Genomic DNA, 23,029 nt, shown 5'->3' with positions numbered 1-23,029 from the left:
CCCTAGCAGTTTCCCCTGCATCTGGGAGAAGGAGGGGTTATAGAAAGTTTAGGGAGAAACTGCAGCTACTGCAGGTGTGAGGACCTAGCTCAGCAGCTGCAGAGCACTGGGGGTAGATCTGCCCTTTCTTTGGGAAAGAAGAAAGTGCAATTAGGCGACCCTACTTGCCAAATTTGGCTTGTGTCTGATGTTCCTGACTTCTTAGATTGACACAGCTTCTTTAAAAATGTCATCTTGTTCCAGCTTGGCTATTTTTTTTAACCACCCACTAGATTATAAATTTCTTAAAGTTTTGCCTCAATTCTAAGTATCTATAGAAACAGCTTTCTGGGAAATAACTTCAGTGATTTTTTTTTTTAATTCTCAGGCCCACTTCCTTTTGTTCAGGACTCATCTTCAAAATACTGGGCTTAGACCACCTGTGTTCTAAGGTGGTCTTAACTGCCCATTCACTATGTATGCACAATTTAAAAAATGGAGGTGGGGCTGTGGCTGTGGCTCAGTGGTGGAGTGCCTGCCTTGCACATGTGAGGCACTGGGTTCAATCCTCAGCACCACATAAAAATAAATAGATAAATATATTGTGTCCATCTACAACCAAAAAAAAAATCTTTAAAAAAATGGAGATGAAGTATAAGTGCCTGGACCTACTTATTCTGAATCTCTGGAGGGCTGGTGCCTGGGATTCCATTTATAACCTGTGATTTGAGACTTCTGGTGATTCTGACACCCAAAGACTCCTCATCCCATTGCTCTGGCCAGGGCCACTGTCCTCTCTTGCCAGGAACACTGCAGTGACCTCCTATTTGGTATCTTTGTTTCAATCCTTGTCTTTCTGACTGCAGTTCTCAAACATGGCAGGCAGCATGGTAGAATCTCCATTGGGAGATTAAAGGTTGAGCCCTGCCTCTAGAAGTTCTGATGAAAATGTTCTTGACCAGGACCTAGATGGTCAGAATTATAAAAACATCAGGGAAATCTAGTGGCCTGCTAGCTGAGCACAATTTTCCATGGCCTCTGCCTCCCAGTGCAATTAGAGTGACCTTTTATGTCATGTGTCAGCCCATGCCAGGCTCTGCTGAGTCCCTTCTGTGGTTCTACTCCATGCTTTACTAGTGGGCTGCAGACCCTACATACAGCCTCTCCCAGGTGACCCCTCTCCGTTCACAATGGCCTCCTCACTTACTACTTCAAGCATTCCTTTTGTTCCCCTGAAATGTTCTTTCCCAGTATGGTGCATCCCCTCTTCCCTACCCTGCTTCTTTCCAGATCCCTGCTCAAATATCACCTTGTCAGGAAGGCCTTCATTTCCTCTCTTCTAAAAGAGCAGTACCCCCGCCCAACTCAACCCAGTCTTCATTACCTTTTCTTGCTTTGTTTTCTTGCTCATGTTTTCTTCATAAGCTTTTAATCCAACACATAAATATTGAATATGAATTTGACATCTATTCCTGTTTCACTCCCAAGAAAATATGAACTCCATGAGGATAGAATCTACTTGTCCTCATGGAATGGTCCCTAATGTGGAGGGTGGTAGGCACTCAGAAGTGACATTGGACAGACAGTTGATGGGATGCTCCTCCTTTTCACTGGTGACTTTCCCTGCATTGTGAGTCAATCAGATCCCAGCTCCTCCCTTTCACAGATGTTCCCTTCCTTGTGAAAGGCAGCTACCTGGGCCACAACACCTTTCCATTAGCCAAGCACTTGCCCTGTTGTAATCCCATTCAAGGCCACTTCCCTCTCCCTATTCTTTTTTTTTTTTTTTTTTTTTTGGTACCAGGGATTGAACCCAGGGGTGCTTAACCACCGAGCCACATCCTCAGCCCCCTTTTTTTTGTATTTTATTTAGAGACAAGGATCTCACTGAGTTGCTTAGGGCCTCCCTAAATTGCTGAGGCTGGCTTTGAACTTACTATCCTCCCGTCTCAGCCTCCTGAGCTGCTGGGATTACAGACATGTACAATGCACCCTGCTTCCCTTTGCCTATTCTAATGGCTGCAAAAAGCAGAGACTTTGATTCTTTAACTTGGGAAGCTCATCCTCTCTACTCACTATAGGTTGAGGGGAATGGTGCCCTTCTGTGTTTCTGATGGGGACTGCCTCTACTTTAATAAGCAGCATAATCTGCTTTTTGGAGAAAACTGGATCAAGTTTTTTTGTTTGTCTCATTTGGGAAATTTTATCCTAAATAGATTAAAGTAAATGTATTTGAACTTTGAAAGTCTACATCCCAACATTTTATTAAGCTTAATTGGGTTTGTAGAACACAGAAAGACCATCCAAACCAAAATGGAAGATCGAAATGAACTAATTAGGTGGATGCAGACATTTTTCATCCCTGCCTTTGAGCAGCGTTTAATGAGAGTGGTGCCTTGCGGGGCTGCGGATGAAGAGTACAAAGATCTGGCTGGTTCTTGGGGTGCTTTACTGTGTTCCTGTGGGAAGCCATTCTAACACGTGATTGGGTGACTCCCGTTAAGGGCCTGAGGCGCTTTGGCTCTGTCGAAGCTTTCCCGACCCTTTCCTGATGAGAGAGCCCATCCGTGTGGGGGTGTGCCTGACCACTGACCCCGGGGACCCAATCACTGACCCTGACCTTGGAGTGCAGCCCCCCCCTCAACCTTCATTGGATGGAATTCTCCCCTGAATCTCTTGTTCCCCAATAAAAGGCTACTCCCCGGCGTGTTCACTCTCTCTCTCTCCTGCTAGCCCTGAGTAATCCTCGCTGCCCTGCTGGGCGGCTAGAGGTGGGAACCAGAGAGGTGAGCCGTCTCGGACCTAGCAATATAAATAAGGTAACTGAGTCTGTGTGTTTTATTTCGATCTCTTCTAACTAACTTTATGCCTAGAACCTCATTAATGAAACCACTGCGCAGGCCGCGTGGTAGAATTGGCGTCCACGAGGGGGGCATTCTAGATTAGTTAGATTGAGTGGGAGCGCGCTATAAAGATAAGGAAAAAAATAAAGATAAAGGAAGATAAGGAATAAAAATAAAGATAAAGGAAGAGGTGACAATTGGGTCACAAAAGTACCTGGAGATATTGAAGGAAAGAGACGTTAAATTACTTAAAATGGGAAATTCAACTTCTATGGATAAGGAAATGTATCTGACTATTTTAGACAGTATAATTAATCAGAAAGGAAAACAAATAAAGAAAACTCAGTTATTACAATTTTTAAAGATTGTAGATGAATATTGTCCTTGGTTTTGTGAACAGGAATCTCCAAATTTACTTACTTGGCAGAAATTAGGAAGGAAGTTACAGAGAGTCTGTCTTTCTAATGAACTACCTGGAGGCATAGAAAATATACAGAAAACTTGGACAGCCCTAGAAGTTTGTCTTTTTGAATATATGGGCCAAAGTTCGTGGCCCCCTGAAGACCTTTTAAAAGGCATTCAAAGAGCTGTTAAGTCTATTCAAATGGAAAATCAGCCTGAGGCTAAGTTAATTCCCTTTCCCTTAAGCCATTTAAAAACAAAGGCACTAGGGGCCAAGCCAAAGGTTAGAAATGTGAACTTAAACTCGCAGCCCCATGCGGAGGATTCAGATGGCGCGGATCAGCCTGCCTTCTCGCCGCCATCATCTCCTCCTAGCGGGAGCCGAGCAACAATACGGGGAATTCCAAGGGAGGTCGCACAGTGTGACGTCACTGGCGCCGACCAGGACAGTCCACGATTTTTACTGGGACAGGGACAGAGATCACAGTTAGTTTTTTTAGGACCTTCAAAGACAGTTGAATTAGATCCTGAAACGGGGCCGGAACAAATCCCTACTGGGATTTTCAGGCCGCTTCCTGATAATAATGTAGGTTTGATTTTGGGACTTAATGAATTAAAGGGAGCCATTGAGGTAATACCTGGTGTGATAGATTCAAAATTTAAAGGACAGTTATATGTTACTGTAAAATCCAATTATGCCCTAAGGCTCACCCAAAGGATATTTTTGCTCAATTAATATTATTGCCTTGTGTCTCAGAAAGGCACCTGCCGGTAGATTCAGTTCCTAAACCGCCGGACAGAGTATACTGGTCCCAGTTAGTACGGCAAGAACACCCTTTATTGAAACTTAGAATTAATAATAAAAATTTCCTAGGAATAATAGACACAGGGGCTGATATCTCGGTATTGTCCAGTAGGTTTTGGCCTAGGAACTGGCCTTTGCATGTAGCATCAGCTAACCTAAAGGGAATAGGACAGGTTTCACAGCCTGCTCAAAGTGCCAACTATCTCCATTGGGAAGATTCCGATGGGAACAGTGGAGTATTTAAACCTTATGTGTTAGAGTCTTTACCAGCTAACCTATGGAGAAGAGATATTTTAGCCAAAATGGGATTGTTATTAGTTACTCCAAATTCTATAAGGTCAGTTGAGGAAGTTAATCAGAGGTATTTTCCTGGAGATGATAAGGAGACCCTTCAGGAAGAGTATCTGTTTACAAGCCAGTCTCCACGACAAAGATTAGTAAATGCTCCAAACCAAAATTTTTACTAGGGGCCCTGAGTACTTCCCCGATCCCTAAGACAGCTGAAAAAATCACGTGGCTCACAGGGGAGCCTATATGGATTGCTCAGTGGCCCATCTCAGGGGAAAAGCTTAAAATAATTCATAGATTAGTTGAGGAACAACTTCAGGCTGGTCATATTGAACCAACGCTTAGTCCTTGGAACACACCTATTTTTGTTATTAAGAAAAAGTCAGGAAATTGGAGATTACTACAGGATTTAAGGGCGATAAATCATGCAATTCAGCCTATGGGATCATTACAGCCAGGACTTCCCTCCCCCACAGCCATCCCTTTAGATTATAGCTTGATGGTAATAGATTTAAAAGACTGCTTTTTCTCTATAAGGTTACATCCTGAAGATTGTGAAAGATTTGCTTTCACTGTCCCAGCAATTAATTTTAAGGAACCTGTTAAAAGATATTGCTGGAAGGTACTTCCCCAGGGAATGCGTAATAGTCCTACACTGTGCCAAAAATATGTTGACCAGGCGATAGATCCCATAAGAAATAGCTTTCCTGATGCATATATTATTCATTTTATGGATGATATATTATTGGCTCATGCTAATCCAGAGGTACTTTCAGAAATTTTTACTCAGAGACTTCGCTTACAGCAATGGGTTTATGTATAGCTCCTCAAAAAATTCAAAAAGTGTCTCCTTTTCAATATCTAGGTCAGATAATTCAAGGATGTACAGTCCGTCCTCAAAATCTTCAGATAAGAGTTAAGGAGTTACGTACCCTTAATGACTTTCAAAAACTATTAGGAGATATTAATTGGCTGAGGCCATCCTTAAAACTAACTACTTCTGAGTTAAGTCCTTTATTTCAGATATTACAAGGAAATCCTTCTCCAACCTCTCCACGTCAACTAACCTTGGAAGCTAAGACAGCCTTAAGAAAAGTTGAAATTGCAATTAAAAATGCACAGCTTACTAGAATAGATCATAAAGAAATAGTGTATTTATTAATATTTCCAACTGAACATACCCCAACAGGAGCCATATGGCAAAGATTAGGAGTTATTGAGTGGATTTATTTATCCCACTCCCCTCAAAAAACATTAATTCCTTTTCATGATTCTATAGCTCAATTAGTAATTAAAGGTAGAACTAGGATTTTACAATTAATTGGATCTGAGCCTGATATCATAATTATTCCATTTTCTGTTCAACAGACTAATTGGCTTTTTCAAACTTCTAGCTCATGGCAGATAGCCTTTGCAGATTTTCCTGGGCAGATAGATAGCCATTATCCTCGTGATAAGATTGTACAATTTGCATCATTAACGTCACTTATCTTTCCAAAGATTGTACGAGCTTATCCAATAGAGAAAGCTTTATCGGTGTTCACGGATGGTTCCAACTCCGGTAAGGCAGGTTTCTTCAGCCATGTTCACACAGAGGTAATACAAACTTCTTATACTTCTGCCCAAAGAGCAGAGCTTCAAGCTCTGATTTGTGCCTTAGATTATTTTTCAAATGAGCCTATTAATATCTATTCTGACAGCTTATATGCAGTCGGAGTTACCAAAAATATTGAAACTTCAATTATTGGGTATACTTCATCACAGGAGTTATTTAAATTATTTCATAATTTACAAAAGACAGTGCTAATGCGAAAGTACCCATGTTTCATAGGACACATACGTGCCCATACTAATCTTCCTGGACCTCTAGTTTCAAGTAATGACAAAATTGATAAGTTAGTAGCTTTTTGTCAACAGATGTCTTCGTATGACTGTGCACTAGCTTCCCATTCCTTACATCATCAAAATGCTTCTAGCTTACACAAAAAATTTAATATTACCAGAGAACAAGCTCGTCAGATTGTAAGCCAATGCCCTAAGTGTGTTATTCACACTCCATCTCTGCCATCAGGGGTAAATCCCCGAGGATTAAAACCAAATCAAATATGGCAAATGGATGTAACTCATATTCCTCAATTTGGTAAGCAATGTTATGTGCATGTTATAGTGGACACTTATTCTAGATTTATTTTTGCCAGAGCACGTACTAAGGAAAATACTCAACGTGTAATTTCTCATTGCTTAGCAGCTTTTTCCGTTTTAGGGTGCCCTATGCAGATTAAAACAGATAATGCTCCAGCTTATGTAAGCTCTTCTTTTCAACAATTTTGCCAAGAGTTTAAAATTAATCATAAAACAGGAATTCCTTATAACCCCCAAGGTCAAGCCATTGTGGAACGAGCTCATTTATCTATTAAGCTTCAATTACAAAAATTAAAAGGGGGGAATAGGATTGTGACTCCCCAAAATAGCCTTAATCATGCCTTATTTGTTTTAAATTTTTTAAACTGTGACACAGAAGGTCACACTGCTGCTGAGAGGCAAATGTCTCCCTCAGTAATAGGCCCCTTAGGCAGAGTTCTGTGGAAAGATTTACAGACTGGTCAGTGGAAGGGTCCGGACCCGGTAATAACATGGGGCCGAGGTCATGCTTGTATCTTCCCAGAAGGTGCTTTCCGTCCTATTTGGGTGCCTGAACGTGCTATCAGACATGGAGGAGATAGAACCCAGATTCAAGCGACTGAGGATCGACCCGGAGGAGCCACTACCCAGAAGGAGGAGATATCGGAAAAAGATGAAGAAAGACCAGACTGAACCAGCCGAAAAGCTGATTTCGTGGAAAGATGTGAAGAAGCTAACAACCCAGGCTTCCTGAATACTTCGATGCCTAGGAAAGAGCAGGACCCCAGTGATGATGGTAGCAACAGTAATTGCCCTACTGGGCTGTCAGGTAAAAGGGAATCAAGTAGATACTTATTGGACATATTTCCCAGATCCACCCCTGGTACACCCAGCTGTGTGGACTGGAGAATCTATTCCAGTATTTACTAATGACTCATTCATGATGGGAGGATTTACAGATACTCATATTACTCCCAATCATGTGACTAGATTTAATTATTCTGGCTACAGTGCCCAATTACCTTTGTGTTGGTCACATGATAAACATGCTGGCTGTCTGAAAGTATCATTCGAAGAAAAGACAGCAATTGGTAAACCTAGACTGACAAATAATTCTATTTATGGGGACTTAAAACCTAATACTAGATCAGTAATTAAGATGGGACTTTCCCATAACAAGCCAGTCATTTCTGCAAAACCTCCACCGATACCCCACTGTCTAAATAGTTCTATAATTGAGATCGGCACCTTTCCTAAATGGATGGATTGTGTAAATACCTTTCCTGTACAACATAAGGTGTCTAAAGATAGTGGGTATATTTTAGACTGGTCTTCAAAAATTCATAAGAGACAATTACGAAGAAATTCTGCTATGACACCTGCAGGATTTATTAGTAATATTTTGACTTATAGTGAAGGAGATGTTCAAAAAGATATTTGGCGTTTAATCGCTGCCTCAGAATATTTACATTTTACAGATAAACCTTTACCAAAATTTGTCGGCAAGAACTGTAAAGAGGGATCTTGCTATGGCTTAAGAGCTTGTGTCCAATCTCCTTATGTTTTAATTATTGAAAATATAAAAGTTAAGTAGATAGATGACAGATATGTTGTTACTTGTAATAAGTGCAACCTAACTAATTGTATTTCTAGGTATAATGGAGGAAAAGGAGTGCTGATACTTCATCAGCCCTCTTTCGTTTTATTACCTGCTAATATTTCAGAGCCATGGTATGCTGATGCTGGTTTACAAGTCTTGCAGCAAATTCATGCCCAGCTAACAAGACCTAAACGTGCTATTGGAGTCATAATTGTTGGTGTTTTAGCACTGGTCTCTTTTATTGCCTCAACTGTCTCTGCATCTCTGACATTGTCTCAGAATATTCAGCATGCAAAATTTCTTAATGATTTAGCTCAAAATACTTTCAAGGCTCTGCGTAATCAAGTAAATATTGATGAGAGGATTGAAACTAAAATAAACGCCTTAGAGGCGACTGTTATAAACATAGGTAATGAACTTTCAGCCTTAAAATTTAAGGAAAGGCTTAAATGCCATGCTAATTATAAATATGTATGTGTTACAGCTGCCAAGTACAATGCTTCTCTCTGGGATTGGGAGAAGGTTAAAAACCATTTATTAGGTATTTGACAAAATAATAATAATAGCTTGGATATTCTGGAACTTCATCACCATATCCAAGACATTCAAAATAATAGAGCTGATTTTTCGGATCCTTCTTCTTTCGCTAACCAAATATTGAAGGAGTTAAATGGATTCAACTCTGGAAATATTCTTAAACACTCCGCTTAGTACATTATTGGATTATTCTCTTTGCTGTTAATTCTCCTTTGTATTGTAACTATAGGATGGCAAGTCTTCCAATCAAGAATCCAGGAACTCCAGAGAGTGAACCGCTGCCTCATTGTTAAGAAAAGAAAGGGGGGGATATGTGGGAAGCCATTCTAACACATGATTGGGTTACTCCCGTTAAGGGCCTGAGGCGCTTTGGCTCTGTCGAAGCTTTCCCGACCCTTTCCTGATGAGAGAGCCCATCCGTGTGGGGGTGTGCGTGACCACTGACCCCGGGGACCCAATCACTGACCCTGACCTTGGAGTGCAGCCCCCCCTCAACCTTTGGAATTCTCCCCTGAATCTCTTGTTCCCCAATAAAAGGCTACTCCCCGGCGTGTTCACTCTCTCTCTCTCCTGCTAGCCCTGAGTAATCCTCCCTGCCCTGCTGGGCGGCTAGAGGTGGGAACCAGAGAGGTGAGCCGTCTCGGACCTAGCAATATAAATAAGGTAACTGGTCTGTGTGTTTTATTTCGATCTCTTCTAACTAACTTTATGCCTAGAACCTCATTAATGAAACCACTGCGCAGGCCGCTTGGTAGAATGCCTTGCGGGGCTGCGGATGAAGAGTACAAAGATCTGGCTGGTTCTTGGGGTGCTTTACTGTGTTCCGATGACTGTCTTGGCCTGAACTGTGCTGTGGCTTTTGCCCATACTTGTCTGTGCTGTGCACCTTTGTTTTCAGGACTCCCCCAGGTCAGGCTCTGCTAAGCCTCCTTGCCACAGGAGAAAAGCAGTTAGCCTCAAGGCAAACCATTGAAAGTTGGTTTGGTGGCACTTCTTAGGAAAGAAACCTCAATGGTTGGAAATAAAATCCATCAGGTTACAGAATCTGTTAATGAGGGAAACGGGGAGCCATTTGTATTACTCATAGAGGATTTCTCATTTGCTAGAATAGGAAAGGCCAGGACTTCATCTCTACATCTTCATCTCTTTCTGGGTTTGGTTTTAACTCCTACATGTGTTCTTCCTAGGTCCTGACAGATTTATTCAGGAAATTGCAGGGTCATTGCTTTCTTTTTGCTTACAACGAGCTTTCATCATTAAAGCAATGCTTATATATTTGTAAGATCAATCTCTCAAATAATATAAAAGATTATAAATAGTGTAAGTCCCCTTTAAGAAAAAGAATAAAATTCTCTGCTATACAATATCTTATAACTTTCCTTTTTCCCCTTGCCAATTCATGATGGGGGAAACAGAGGGTTACATGATATTGTACCACCTGAATGCACCTTAAATTTTTAGCCAATAAGCTATCAAGAAACACCCTTATACTTTTATCATCTCTTTCTGGATTTGGTTTTAACTCCTACCTGTGTTCTTCCTATGTCCTTAAAGATTTATTCATTGTGTATTTGCAAAAATGTTAAAATATGAACTCTAGGGCTTCCAGAAGTCATGCACTTCTGGAAGTCATGTACCACCTCATGTCATCTTTGACATCAGTTAGTTTCTGTTGTCTTTTCATTGTTGTGACCAAAATATCAGACAAGAAAAACTTAGAGGAGAACAAGTTTATTTTGGCTCACAATTTCAGAGGTCTCAGTCCATGGTAGCTGGCTCCAAGGCAGAATATCCTGGCTGACAGACATGGTGGAGAAAAACTGCTCACCTCATGGCAGACAGGAAGCAGAGAGAGAAAGAAAGGGGTAAGGGAGAATATAAACCCTTCTAGGGCATGTCTTTGGTGACCTGCTTCCTCCAACCAGGTCCCATCTCCCAGTAGTTCATTCAGTTATGGAGTGGATTAATCCACTGACGAGGTCAGAGCCCTCATGATCCAATCATTGTCTAAAAGCTCCACCTCTGAGCGCTGGGGACCATGCTTTCAACACACGGGCTGTTGAGCGTATACTTCAGATCCAAACCATAAGGGTTTTCATAGACTATTTGTAATCCCAGCTACAGATAAATGGCTAGAACTAGAATTTCTGGGTCAAAACTTTTAAAATATAGAATGCTATAGATTTTGTTCAATTGCTCTCCCAAATATTTTCCACTTTGAAGTAAAAAAAAATCCCTTTTCTTTTGTGGTCAGTTGAAAGGCATTATTGTGGAAAATGCAGGGCACAAATGCAGTTCTGTTTGATTATGTTTATTTTATAGGCAGAGATGCAACAAGTCATTTCCACACCATTTCTATTCAGATAAGGAGGTCAGTCCACTAGAAGACTTGGAATATACATAAATGGAAATATTAAGCATGATCCTGATCTTCCTTCAAATGTAATAAAATGAAACTCAAACCAACAAAATAAACATAATGCCTATAAATCTCTTAGCCTGGTACCTGACCCACGGGATGGCACTGATTGTAGAAGCCATAATAGTGGTAATGGTAGGGGGTCATGATGCTGGTTTTAGTTATTGTGGTTTTTGTTAGCCCAATTATTCTTGAGCAATCGTGTCTGATCTGAAGTTTGGCGCATTCCTTCTGGTTTTCCAAGTAGGTTGCCATCTTTTAAATCAAGAATCGTAGAAGTTTTGCCAGTGATTCAAAGCATTTTCTGGGGTTTTAACTGTGCCTCCAAGAGAGATCTCAGTTTATGCTAAGGCTCCTCATCTGGACAGCAGAGGAGGCTGGCACATACAGCTACCTTTACTCAGAAACAAATGGGCTACTTTATCTTGGGTCTTTGCCTACAGAGATAGACTCTTAATTTCATTTCCTAAGAACTATTTCTTATGCTTTCTTGCGTTGGCTAAGAGCCAGGAGGGATGCAAGTTTTATCAGTCTAGTATTTTTCCCTTTAAAGAGCTTCAATCCGAGATTTACAAAGAAAGATTTATGAAAAAGTCTGGGCCTGATCTTGAGAGATTGGACTCAGTTCCTGGCTTCTGTGAATGTTGTCCCCCAGGGATTGGAACTGATTGGGATCATCTATACTGAAAGAGCCAGTGTCTCCAGGAGGTTTAGAGAAGGCCCCAACACTATCCTTGGATCTCAGAAAACCTCCGTCTTGAGATCAAACCTTGATGAACCTTAACAAATCACTTTACTAAACTGGGTCTCAGTTTTCCCCTAAGTCAGAGTTTGCCCAGCTGAATGTAGACAATAGCCAGACAGGGAAAGCGAATAACTCTAGGTAAGGGGGCAGCCTGTGGCAACCAGTTTTGTCTGTATGAGGTGGGATTTTTGCTTTTCCTTGTTTCTAAGACAGGCAGAATCTCCCAAAGATTTCTGGCCTCAGGAGAGAGAGAGAGTTTAGAAAACCAAAGGCCAGGGGTTTACATTGGTTCTCTGCTCTTTGGAAGCCAAAGGCTACTAAAGAGAGTCACCATCCATCTTCTGGCCACAGACTGAGACTCTTGTCCCAGTTAATTACCTTCTAAAATTCATGCCAGGGACCACAGATGGTTAGAGGGTGTCTGCAGTTCGTGCTCCCCATTGAGGGGACATGTCAAGGGTCTTTCAGGGTCCTCCCTATTCCCAAGAAAGGCACGCCCTGAGTTTCCTATGGGAATGAGGAAAGTGACTGGGGATTCGGTCCAGACCCACATGATCCTTGTCCACATGTGGAGGAAACCCAGATCCGTGACACTGCCCGTCTCTCCTCTCAAGCCCTTCTCCTCTGTTGTGAGCTGCACGCAGAAAAAAAACAACTACTACCAGTGCCATATGGCTCCAAAGATCAAAGGCCCCAGTTCTGAATATATTTCTCATGGACTGTACTTCAAATGTCTTAAATATGTTCCCACAGATGGGAAGCGTGGAGCATTAAAGAGGTGAGCCACATGTGTGTGAGGCGTGCACGTGGCCTAAACAGGATGTCGAGAAGCGAATGGCGCTCACCCCGTGTGTCTGTCTTCCCTTCAGGTTCGGATCTTCACCTACCTCATTGGACGAGAGGCCGCCTTTGCAGACAATCTCAAGTGGATGGCCTGCGCCAACAAAGGTGGGTCTCCCCGCTGCCGGGCCGCGCTCTGAATCACCTCCCCTTGGATGTGCAGAATCAGCAGCATACTTGAGAAAGGAGAGAGTTCACAGAGAAGGCTGCAAAAACAAATAATCTTTATATATTTGTGGGGTACAGCGTGTGTTTTGACACGTGTATGCCACGTGCAGTGATCGAATTGGGGATATTAGCATATCTGTTGCTTCAAACATCTATCATTTCTTTGTGTTGGGGACATTTGAAATCCTGTTTCCTACTGTTTTAAAAGATAAATTAGATTTTTGTTAAGTATAGTCTAATCAACTGACTGTGGTACAGAACACTACAATTTAGTCCGCCAATCTGATTTAACATATATATATTTGTGTACATGTATATGCATATATATAACATTATTTTTTCTTTCTTGCTTTCTTTTTTTTTTTTTTTTTTTTTTTTTTTTGGTACCAGGGATTGAACCCAGCAGCACTTAACCACTGAGCCACATCCCGAGCCATTTTTTAATATTTTCTTTAATGACAGGTCTTCCTAAGTTGCTGAAGGCCTGAATAAATCACTGAGTCTGACTTTGAACTTGCCATCCTCCTCTCTCACCCTCCCAAATCACTGGGATTACAGGTGTGCACCACCATACCTGGCTTTAATTAGATTTTTGTGCCTGTTAACCAACTTTTTTTGCGTGCCCCTCTACCCTTCCTAGCCTCTGATAACCACTATTCTACTCCCCATCACTATAAAATAGACTATTTCAGCTTCTACTTATGAAATTATATAAGAAGGCAGACTCTAGGATAAGGTCTGGGTGTTTCTGATTATTAATATATGTAGAACAACTTCTCCCAAAATAGTTTATGGATTTTGAAGATAGTTGAGTGGAGTGGTTCAGCCTCCTCACTCACTGTGTTGAGTAACTGTGGGTGAATCACTATAGCAGAGACATTTACTGTGTATCCTGTACCCATGAGTCCTTTCATCATTCCCAGCCCCTTGAGTTGGGAGCTCAAAACTGGTTCTGGACAATGGGCTGTGAGGGCAACCAACCCAAGCCATTTCTGGCTGAAGGACTTAAGAGCTTGATCAGACTAGATCCCTGAATGATCACATGGAGCAGGTGCCCTTTCCCCCTAGCCCTTGCTACCTACCAGAGTACCTTAGACATACAGTATATGTGACAAATGAAACTTTTGTTGAGTCATTCATATTTATAGTCAGATATATTCTTATGAAATAACTGCCTGCATGAATAAATTAATTGATTTTAACATGCCTTGGTGTTCTCATACTCGAAATATAAATGTGTTAATAATTTTTCTTAGATTTTTTGAATTAACAAATAAAAATTGTATGTGCCTATGGTATACACTCTGGTGTTTTGAAATATGTATAAATTGTGGAGTGGCTAAATCAAGGTGATTAATATATGTATCATCTCACACACATATCCTTTATTTGTGGGGGGAACACTTAAAATCTATTCTCATCTGGGCATAGTGGCACATGCCCGTAATCCCAGTGGCTCAGGAATCTGAGGCAGGAGGATCACAAGTTCAAAGCCAATTTGAGCAACTTAGTGAGGCCCTGTCTCAAAGTAAAAAAATGAAATGGGCTGGGGATGTGGCTCAGTGGTTAAGCACCCCTGATTCAATCCCTTGTAGCAAAAAATAAATAAATAAATAAATAAATAAAAACAAAAAACCCTATTCTCAGCAATTTTCAAGAATTTTCAAGTATACAATCCATTTTTATTTTTACTAATTATAATTACTATGTTCTACAATAGATCTCTTAAATATATTCCTTCTATTTGACTAAAATTTTGTATCCAGTTCTTCTTTTGGTTCTTATTAAATTAACTAAGGGTTAATGAAATGGTACACATTAGGTACCTACTTCAATACAGAGTCGTAAATGCCCAATGACCACTGTTAGAGTTTTATATTTATGAGTTCCCTATGGTATGTCAGAAATAATATTTGGGGGTTATGGGGAGAAGTAACAGGGCTTCATGGTATAGTAAGGACTTCTTTTCATTTCTTATTTGACCAAGAAGGCAAAGCACTACAGGCTAAATGGCAGTAGAGTCCAGACTCTTGGATTTCAAATCTAGCCTCTGCCACCTACCAGATATATATAAGTTGCCAAATATTTTTGTGTGATCTGAATCCTGTCCTATCAATACACATGTTGTAGGCATGAAATCAGACCCTGCAAGTAAAGCGAGTAGGCAGTGCTTGGTACCTGTGTGTCCCCAAGTATTCCCTTGTTTTATAAGATCTGTGGACCTGTCTTCTCTCCCTCTGAGACTACAGGCTCCATGAGAGCAGCCTTTGATTCTAATTTTACCTTGTGTGCTCTGACACAGCTTGGCCTCATATATTTCTCATAGCAGGTGCTCCTTTGATGTTTGAAAAATAAGTAAATTGATGATTATTACTAATAAAGGTAAATATGTCCTGTTGTATTTACATAGTCTTGTATAGGTCTCCTAAACCATCCTTCATGAAAGTTTTAGTGTTGAACTTTAGTAGAAGAAAGAGACTTAGGGGCAAAGAGTTTGCAGATCTCAGCTCCAGATGTGACTTAAGAAAAGGTTATTTTAGTTTCAAGCAACCCAAATTGCTCCCTACAATTAAAAAAAAAAAAGAATATTTTGGAAAGAGAAGGGAGTGGCTCAGAACCCTGAGTGGGAAGGGAAACTCTGGTCTCAGGAAGGACAAGGGGGATGTATTTTGTTTCTCTTTTCCCTCTTGACTTTTCTATACATATCATGACCTTCTTCTTCTCTGTAGATAAGCCTTGCCTACTTTGACACATGGGCAGCCAGAAATGGTCACCCTATATTGTACATACCCATCCTATATGTGACACACATGGACAGGGCATACTATTAGAAAGGAGAATTGATGTTTCCTTCACTTCAGATTGACCAGCGAATCCAAGTTTTGACTTCAAGTCTTCCTCTTCACCCTCAAAAATGATAATATCTCCCAGCCTGGGCCAGTTCTTATCTGGTGAGGGAAGTGGTAAACTCACAGAGAAAAACCTCAGGTGCTTGAGGGGCTCAGCACTATGGATGGGGTGGGTGGGAAGTTCTCAGAAAGCAGGTGCAGAGCCAGGTGAGTAAAGCTGTGCCCATCTTGCCTTTCGCTGGGCTTTATCTTTAATTTTCTGCATCTATTTGGAACAGTCTTTTAAGCACGTCTGGATTTCCTCAGGTTGTTAATGTTTCCCTGAAGCTCTAAGATAACACATTCTACAATTATTGTATTTTATTAGTTGCCTTGACCCAGGAAAGGTATCAATAATTCTGTTTGTCTCAGAGTAATGTGTTTGGCTTCAGGTCAGGGGGAATTATAGGAGGAGCACAGACAAGGGACGGGGAGACCGGGTAGATCCCAGAGTTCCTTTGAGTGACAAGGCCCTCGTGTGAGTTGGGGAACTTTGGCATTTGAAAACTTTGAGTGAGCTACACTTTCCCCCATAGTTTTCCTTGATTTTGTGGTCTTGAAAAAAAAAAAGGTTCCTTTCCATTTTTTTTTTTTAATTTTGAAAAATTTTGTTGTTATTCCTGCCACACCAGATTGCAGTCCTTCTCATCAACTGGTTTGCATTTAGTCAGTCATGGGCTGTTGTTTTTACCACTGCCTATGTCAGGCTGATGAGAATTATTCAAATTGAAGTCTTGTCTTAATCAACTAATATTACACCACAATTTAGTTTTAGTCATTGTTTATAAGAATCTTTGAAGCATCCTTTTGAAGACGATTTAGCCAACTCAAGGCCTGGCTATAGAATATAGACTTTAAGATTTATAAGTTCTGAGTACAGCCTTGGAAAATCCAAGGAAGTAAGAGTAGCTGCTTAGCTGGATGGGCCATTGAATTCCAACGAGTCCCTTCTTCCAGTCCAAATCCAGTTGATTTCCTTCCCTACTAGACTCAGTCCCTCTCAATCTTTTCACCTTCCCTACTCTGCTTTTCTTCTAAAGGGCGCTGGGAATAGAATGTCATTGTCTGACTCTCTTCAAAGTAGCACTTGCCGTCCAAATATTCGGTTCCAGTCATCTGTGCCTGTGTAAACACTGGCTTCACGTTGTATCAGTTATGGGGTTTTGTCCACGTAACATCGGTAAGCAAGTATTCGCCTCTGGTCATTAATTAAGTCATTGTTTATAGTCTCAGATTGTTAGAGTACAGAGGCAGCATAACATTTTTCATCTCAAGTGACATGAGGTCCAGAGCCCCACCCCTTGCATAGTTTCACCCTGACTCAGTCATGGTCTTCAGTGAAATGAAGCATCAGCATTCAGGGACCAGAACAGAGGCCACCACGTAGAAACCTGTTGATTGATTGAGCCTCCTGACCACAGAACGACCCTGGGAAGGAGCAAGAATGGTTAGAGCCATTGTGGCATCCCTGGATCAGTGGTCAAGGACCTACTGTCTGTGCAGAATTTCTTTCTTGGAACTCTGGTAATCATGGAAACATCATTAGCCAGCCATCGAACTTAGATGCTTTCCTGTAGAAATGGGCATCTGGGGGGCCTTCATACCCCTAACAGGAGTTTTCTGCCTCCTCTGATCCACTAGCAAAATCTAGAGAGGCCTGGAGCTCAACTGTTTGTTTCATTTTATGCATTAAGTAGGTTCTATCTTGAGGGAACCAACCCAAATGAGGCAAAACAGCATGATCCTTTAAATATATTAAAATAATCCCTGTCACTGTAGAATGGCTTGTGGAGTTTAAAGTGCTGCATCCACACCATTACATAAGCTAGGGAACTGGGAAAACAGAAAAGAGGGGCCAACTAGACCAGATATTTCATAAAGCCATGATGACCTTCTCTAATGTTCAGTGTGCCAAGATTTTAAACAAGCACTGGCTGATCCTCCTTCAGAAATCACAGTTAATAGAGTGTTTTCCAGCTGTGCAAATAAAGAAGGTGCTCTGTGTTTGGATTCTCAACCAATCAGTCATCATAGGTCCAATGGAAATGGCGCACGAGTCTCTTTTGGTTGTCTGCTGAGCTTATTTATCCCTTTTCGATGAGTTAGAGGTCACTCTGTCCTTATTTGAAAGAGAACTGGTGGTCTGAGCCATCCATGAAAGTCCAGGTCCCCAACCTTTTATATATATATTTAATCACACTAAGTGTGACATTCCTTAAAAGATAACTCCAATTTTTTTGAGGACAGAATGATTGTAGGTGAGGGTAGAAGAAAAAGTGGTAGCTATTTCAGAACTGGTGGCTAAAGGCAAAAAGGCAGTTATTCAGATACATTTGAGCAGTTCTTTATGTTCCTTAGAACGTGGGAATTTGAATGGGATGAAGATGGTTCTGTTATTGTTGTTAATGGTAACTAAGGATAACAACCTGCTTACTAAGTGCCAGACAGGGTACAAAGTACCTTTGTGTCATGTCTCCTTAGGCCTTGTAAAAGCTCTATGAAGTGCACTTTAGAATCATCTCTATATAAAGAGATGGAAAGTGAGGCCACGAGAGACTAGCCCGTGGACCTCAGTGGACCTCAGTTGCTCCAGGTTAGCAACGAGCAGGGAACAGAGTGAGGATTCAGGCCTAGGCAACCCAAAGCCTCAGCCTGAATTCTTAGCCAGAATGTGAGGCTGCCTCTCCTTGGAGAAAAAGATGTGATTTACAGAGGACTCTTAGGTGATTTCCCCTAAATAGGGAAAATCTAGGAAAACAAAACTAGTGGGTGAGAAAGACTTTGACATGCCATAGTTAATAAAGTCAGAGCTGGGATTTATGCCCAGCTGGTGTGTTCTGGAAGTGGCATGGCCTCACCTTGCATTGCTGTTGTTCAGTTCTGAACATTTGACAATTAGAAATATTAAGGTGACAGAGGCACAGCCACAGAGCTACAGGAATAAGCCCACCTTGCTAGCTCCCCAAGCATGTACCTTAGGTTGCTTGTTTCTTCTCCCCACCCCAACCCCTTCTCCTTATTCACTTCCTTCTTCTATTTTTGAATGTGGGAATTGTACATCCATTGATTATTCTTTAATGCTTGTATGTATGTTTTATATAACTAACTTTGATATCAGAAAAATATATGAAAATGTGTCCATTTTCAGGAGGAAATACAGTTAGAGAAGTTATCCAACAGAACTTCTCTCTTAAGTATTGACTTTTTCTTTTTTTCTTTTAATATCATTTCACTGTGTAATCAGAGATTTCAAAGTAATAATATTCACAAAGGGAAAGACTTGTGTCCAGATCTGAGCTCCAGTTGATTCTGATAGCTTTACTCGGGAGTCCAGTTCTTTCTCCCATGGAGACCACAAGACTCTCTGCCCTAACTATCACTCTCCTTGCTTTCTTCTTTCCAACGACATGGACTTGGGGTCTTTGGCTCCCAAGAGATAACAGGTCCCTTGATTGTACTTTATGAAGATCAAAAAATATATGGAGGTGGAAAGCTGTTTACAAATAGCCCATTTTTCTAAGTAAAGAAATGCTTTTCAGTCATAAGTGTGTGTGATGCTAACAGAGAGAAAGGAGACGAAAAGGAACATTGGGACAGTCCTTCAAAGGTACTGTAGAGGATATAAATGAGCAAAATCACAGTATTACCTCCACTGTCCCTGTGAATGTCATTTCCACCTCAGGGCCCTGAGGCTGAGATCTGCACACAGGCTCTCTGGTTTTCAGCCTGCCATGCTCAAGAAGGGGAAAAGTCTCTGCAAGCATTCAAAGGGAGCTCTACCCCTCACACCAGAGGTAGAATGAGGGCCTTGCCATGTGAGTAGACAGCAGGATCTACTTGCTGAGGACAGACAGACTCTGGGAGTCCTCAAATCTGTTGTCATTTCAAAGCAGAGTATCAAACAATGTGTTGACAGGGCATCCCATGCCAAAGCAGCTTTTAGGCAAGGGTCTCAAGAAATGTTGAAGTCAGGGTGGTGAAATCTCAGCCATCAGAGTCTCAGGCTGCATATGGTTTATCACATGGAGTCGTTGTAACCCAGAGTTCACCGAAAGAACTCTGCAAGGGAATAAGGTAAATAAATTGATGTTATGTAGAAAAATGAGTAGACCATTTGTAATAGGTGGCTAATTTCAGCATTAATTACTCCTTGGTAATTACTGAACGATTGCTGATTCTATTTTCTTACATGATATATGATGTCCAAAAAGGCACATTAGAGAAGAGAATAAACATTCAAGAGCTAGTATTTAACAGGAAAAAAAAAAAGAAAGAAGAAGAAGGGAAAGAGGAGGAAAGGGGCCAACTCAGAGAACACACAGAGAAAAAAAGGGAAGTGTATATGGTTACAGCCAAAGATTCCAACCCTTAGCGATTTCCTATTATCCATCATTCGTTAACTAAATCCATACATTGGTTAACTAAAACTTATATGAAAACATTTAAAAACAAAAAAGGGGACTCTTTCAGAAACATTTTACATTTTAATGCATCAGGATCAAACTTGTGTAAGCTTTGCAGCATATGTTATTAATATCATTTTTATAACTTCATCTTTTCTTACCTTTTATACATCTGCGTCCATGATCTATGTCCTGGACTTGGAATAGACCTTTGGTGCTAACTATTGTATCTCACTAAGGAAACCCAGAGAACAACTGTTTTCTCATATCTATCCTCAATTCTTTCCAGCTGCAGTACACAAATAGCCCACGAGAGGCGCCTTCCTGGGGAAGAAGGCACTCTTAGGTGCCATCTTCTCTCATCATGGGAAGAGGCAGTGCCTTCAGTGGTGGCTTTGGAAGCCAAGAACCTGGGTTCAAATTGAACCTGAGACACATTACTAACTCACTGAGCTTTTCTTTCCTCCCTTATACATTGAGTACATGAGTTGTGCAGTTATGAAGTCCCAGTTCAAATAGACGAGGTGAATCCCAGGAAGACCTTAGTGAAGCTTCCTGCATTACTATAGAGCCCCCCACACACACACTGTACCCAAAGCCCCCATTCTGGGAATATAAGAGTAGCACCAGCTGTTCATAACATTTCACGGAGCTAATATTCCAGTGACAGAGAACACAGTAAGCAAGCAAGTACGAATCTAGCAACAGACGAATGGACATTCTCAAGAAAAGGAGGCAGGGAGAAGTGAGAAGGAGTGAGCTCAGCCAGGATGGTCAGGCAGAGCCTCTCTGAACTGCATCCGCAGTAATAAAAAGAAACCATCCTCAGAAAACACTGGATAAAGGCTCTTCTGGGAGGCAGGTACTGTGAGTGCCAAAACCCTATGTGGGGAAATGATCTTAGCAGATGAGAGGAACAGAAAATATGGGAAACAAGCTGAAACCATGAACAAGGGGTAGGGAGGGAGGGGCTGAGGCCTCCCAGGTTAGCAGGGGCTCATTGAGGGAGGGTCCTGGAGGTCAGAGCAAGACATTTGGATTTTATTCTAACTTTAAATAGAAGCCATGTAGGAGGATAGCCAGAGATAGTGATCTACTTTGTACTCTTAGAGGATCCCTCTCTTGTCTGAGGAGCTTAGACAAGGAAATGGGTTCAGGGAGGGACTATGGCTTTGTTGGGCTCCAGTGAGGCACAGTGGAATCTGAGTAGGGAGAAAGTGGTGGAAAGAGAGAGAGGGAAGTGAGATTTGGATACGTGTTAGAGATGGGACCCAAGAAGCATACTGGTCAATGAGATAGGGGGCAGGTTGAGGACATGATGGATATCAAGGTAATTTTTTATGCTTTTCATCTATCTGGGCAGTGGTGACATTGCTGAGGTGGGGAAGACCAACTCGGAGAGGGATAGCCTTGAGTTGCTTTTGAATGTGTTCAGTCTGAGATTCCTGTGATCCCCGTGGAGGGTCAGGTACTTGTTTGGTTAAGGGTCTGTAGCTCTGGGAAGTCAGCTTTCTGTAACTTTTCAGAACTTTGACTAAGATGAAGAAAGCTTGGTAAGAATGATTTCTCAGGTCCATTGCCTTCCAAATGTCTGATTGCTTTGCCTCCCCATTGTCTCTCTGTGCCAATGATCTGTCTCTCCCATTCTCCTTCTTATTCCCATCCCCTTTCTTCTCTTGGTCTTGTTTTGGAAAACCTGAATCTGAGAGTTTTACTGTTGGCTTTGAGGATTAGATATAAAAGTAGAGTCCATCAAGACAAACATCTAAGAGATGCTGCTTTCACGGCACCCTTGGTGTGGAATCCCAGACAGGAATGGGATTCCACCATGTGGAATGTGCCTCCAAGCCCCCTCTTCCAAAACTATCAAACCACTGCCTCCTCTTACCAACTCCCCTCTTAGCTTGTCCTCTGTGTCAAGAGTCTTCACTTAGAGCCCAAGGTTTCCCTACTAAAGAAGAGGCAAAATATTTTCTTTCTTATTCAAATACTGATTGTAGCTGCTGTGCATGGAAAAATGACCGCTGTGGGTGTGGCTGGTTACCTCTCCTCCCTTTAAAACCTTTTCCCCAGGCCTATAAGAGAGACCAGAGAGAAGCACTGTGGGAGCCCCAAGAAAGGCACTCATAGGTCTCACTCCCTCCAGGTCTCCAACTAGAACAGGCACTCAGAGAGTCTTTCTTGGGGGCCTCCTTTTCCCTGCAATGGGAGGGGCTCAGGCCATGCAGGAGGGTTGGGCGGGAGAAGTGATAATGCATGCTAATGAGCACTGTGCAGAGTTGTCAGCAGGAACCCTGAAGCCACATGGTCCCAACCTGTTTGGGGTTGGCACACTCAATTCGAACCAGCTGGCTTTTGTTTGGAAATACTCCGGGAGGGTCTCGACCCTTCCTGGACAACAGAAGGGCTGGTGTTTCCTTACTCGGGGGTCTTGTTTTAGACACAAAGAGATTCTGTAAATGTTGTAGCAAAGTGCGGTGACAGATCTGGCTTCACAGCAACAAGTTAATCTTTCTGATTAACTTGGTCAGCAGGAGCAGGTATGGTCCTTATTTAGCAGCATGAGGAGGAGACGTGAATCTGTGATCACCTGGTGTCCCCAGCTGAAAGTCCTTTCATGATCACCTGCCTTTAGGAAACAGTCTCAACTCTTCCCCAAGCTTGGACGTGCCAATCCCTTGCTCATTCTTTGATGTAGAAACACCCTATTTTTACCCTCTTTTGCCCCAGCTATTCTGAGCTAAAAACAGTTTCCAGAAAGGGCCTGACCTCTCTGGTTTTGCTCTCCTGGTTGCTCCTTAGTCCCTCTTCTACCTCACTGGTCCTCATTCCTCAGCTCTCAGCGACACTGACCCTCAGGGTAGCTGAATTCAATGGGCTCTCCCTGCTGTGTGCCTTAGTTTAATGTAGATTGTTCTATTTTGTTACTGCTTAGGCAGATCTTCCAGGCCCTCAGAGGCAGGGACCTTGCTCATCTTGTTACTCCCCCCT

General features: G+C 41.8%; 1 protein-coding gene across 2 annotated transcripts in view; it reads left to right on the top strand.

Moving 5' to 3' along the window:
• The window catches only part of CACNA2D3 (calcium voltage-gated channel auxiliary subunit alpha2delta 3), an 890,062-nt gene that overhangs the window by 557,829 nt on the left and 309,204 nt on the right, over positions 1-23,029 (top strand). For both annotated transcript variants that reach the window (XR_014021224.1, XM_081287674.1), the window contains exon 12: positions 12,609-12,687. Coding sequence is in view for 1 of the 2 variants with exons in the window: in XM_081287674.1 (XP_081143800.1) it covers positions 12,609-12,687 (79 nt within the window). In the remaining variant the exon portion in view is untranslated. The remainder of the gene's footprint in view (positions 1-12,608; positions 12,688-23,029) is intronic.

The sequence above is a fragment of the Spermophilus citellus genome, assembly GCF_964194105.1.
Source record: "Spermophilus citellus genome assembly, chromosome: 3".
NCBI classification, from domain to species: domain Eukaryota; kingdom Metazoa; phylum Chordata; class Mammalia; order Rodentia; family Sciuridae; genus Spermophilus; species Spermophilus citellus.
This window is presented reverse-complemented; position numbering and strand designations above follow the sequence as displayed.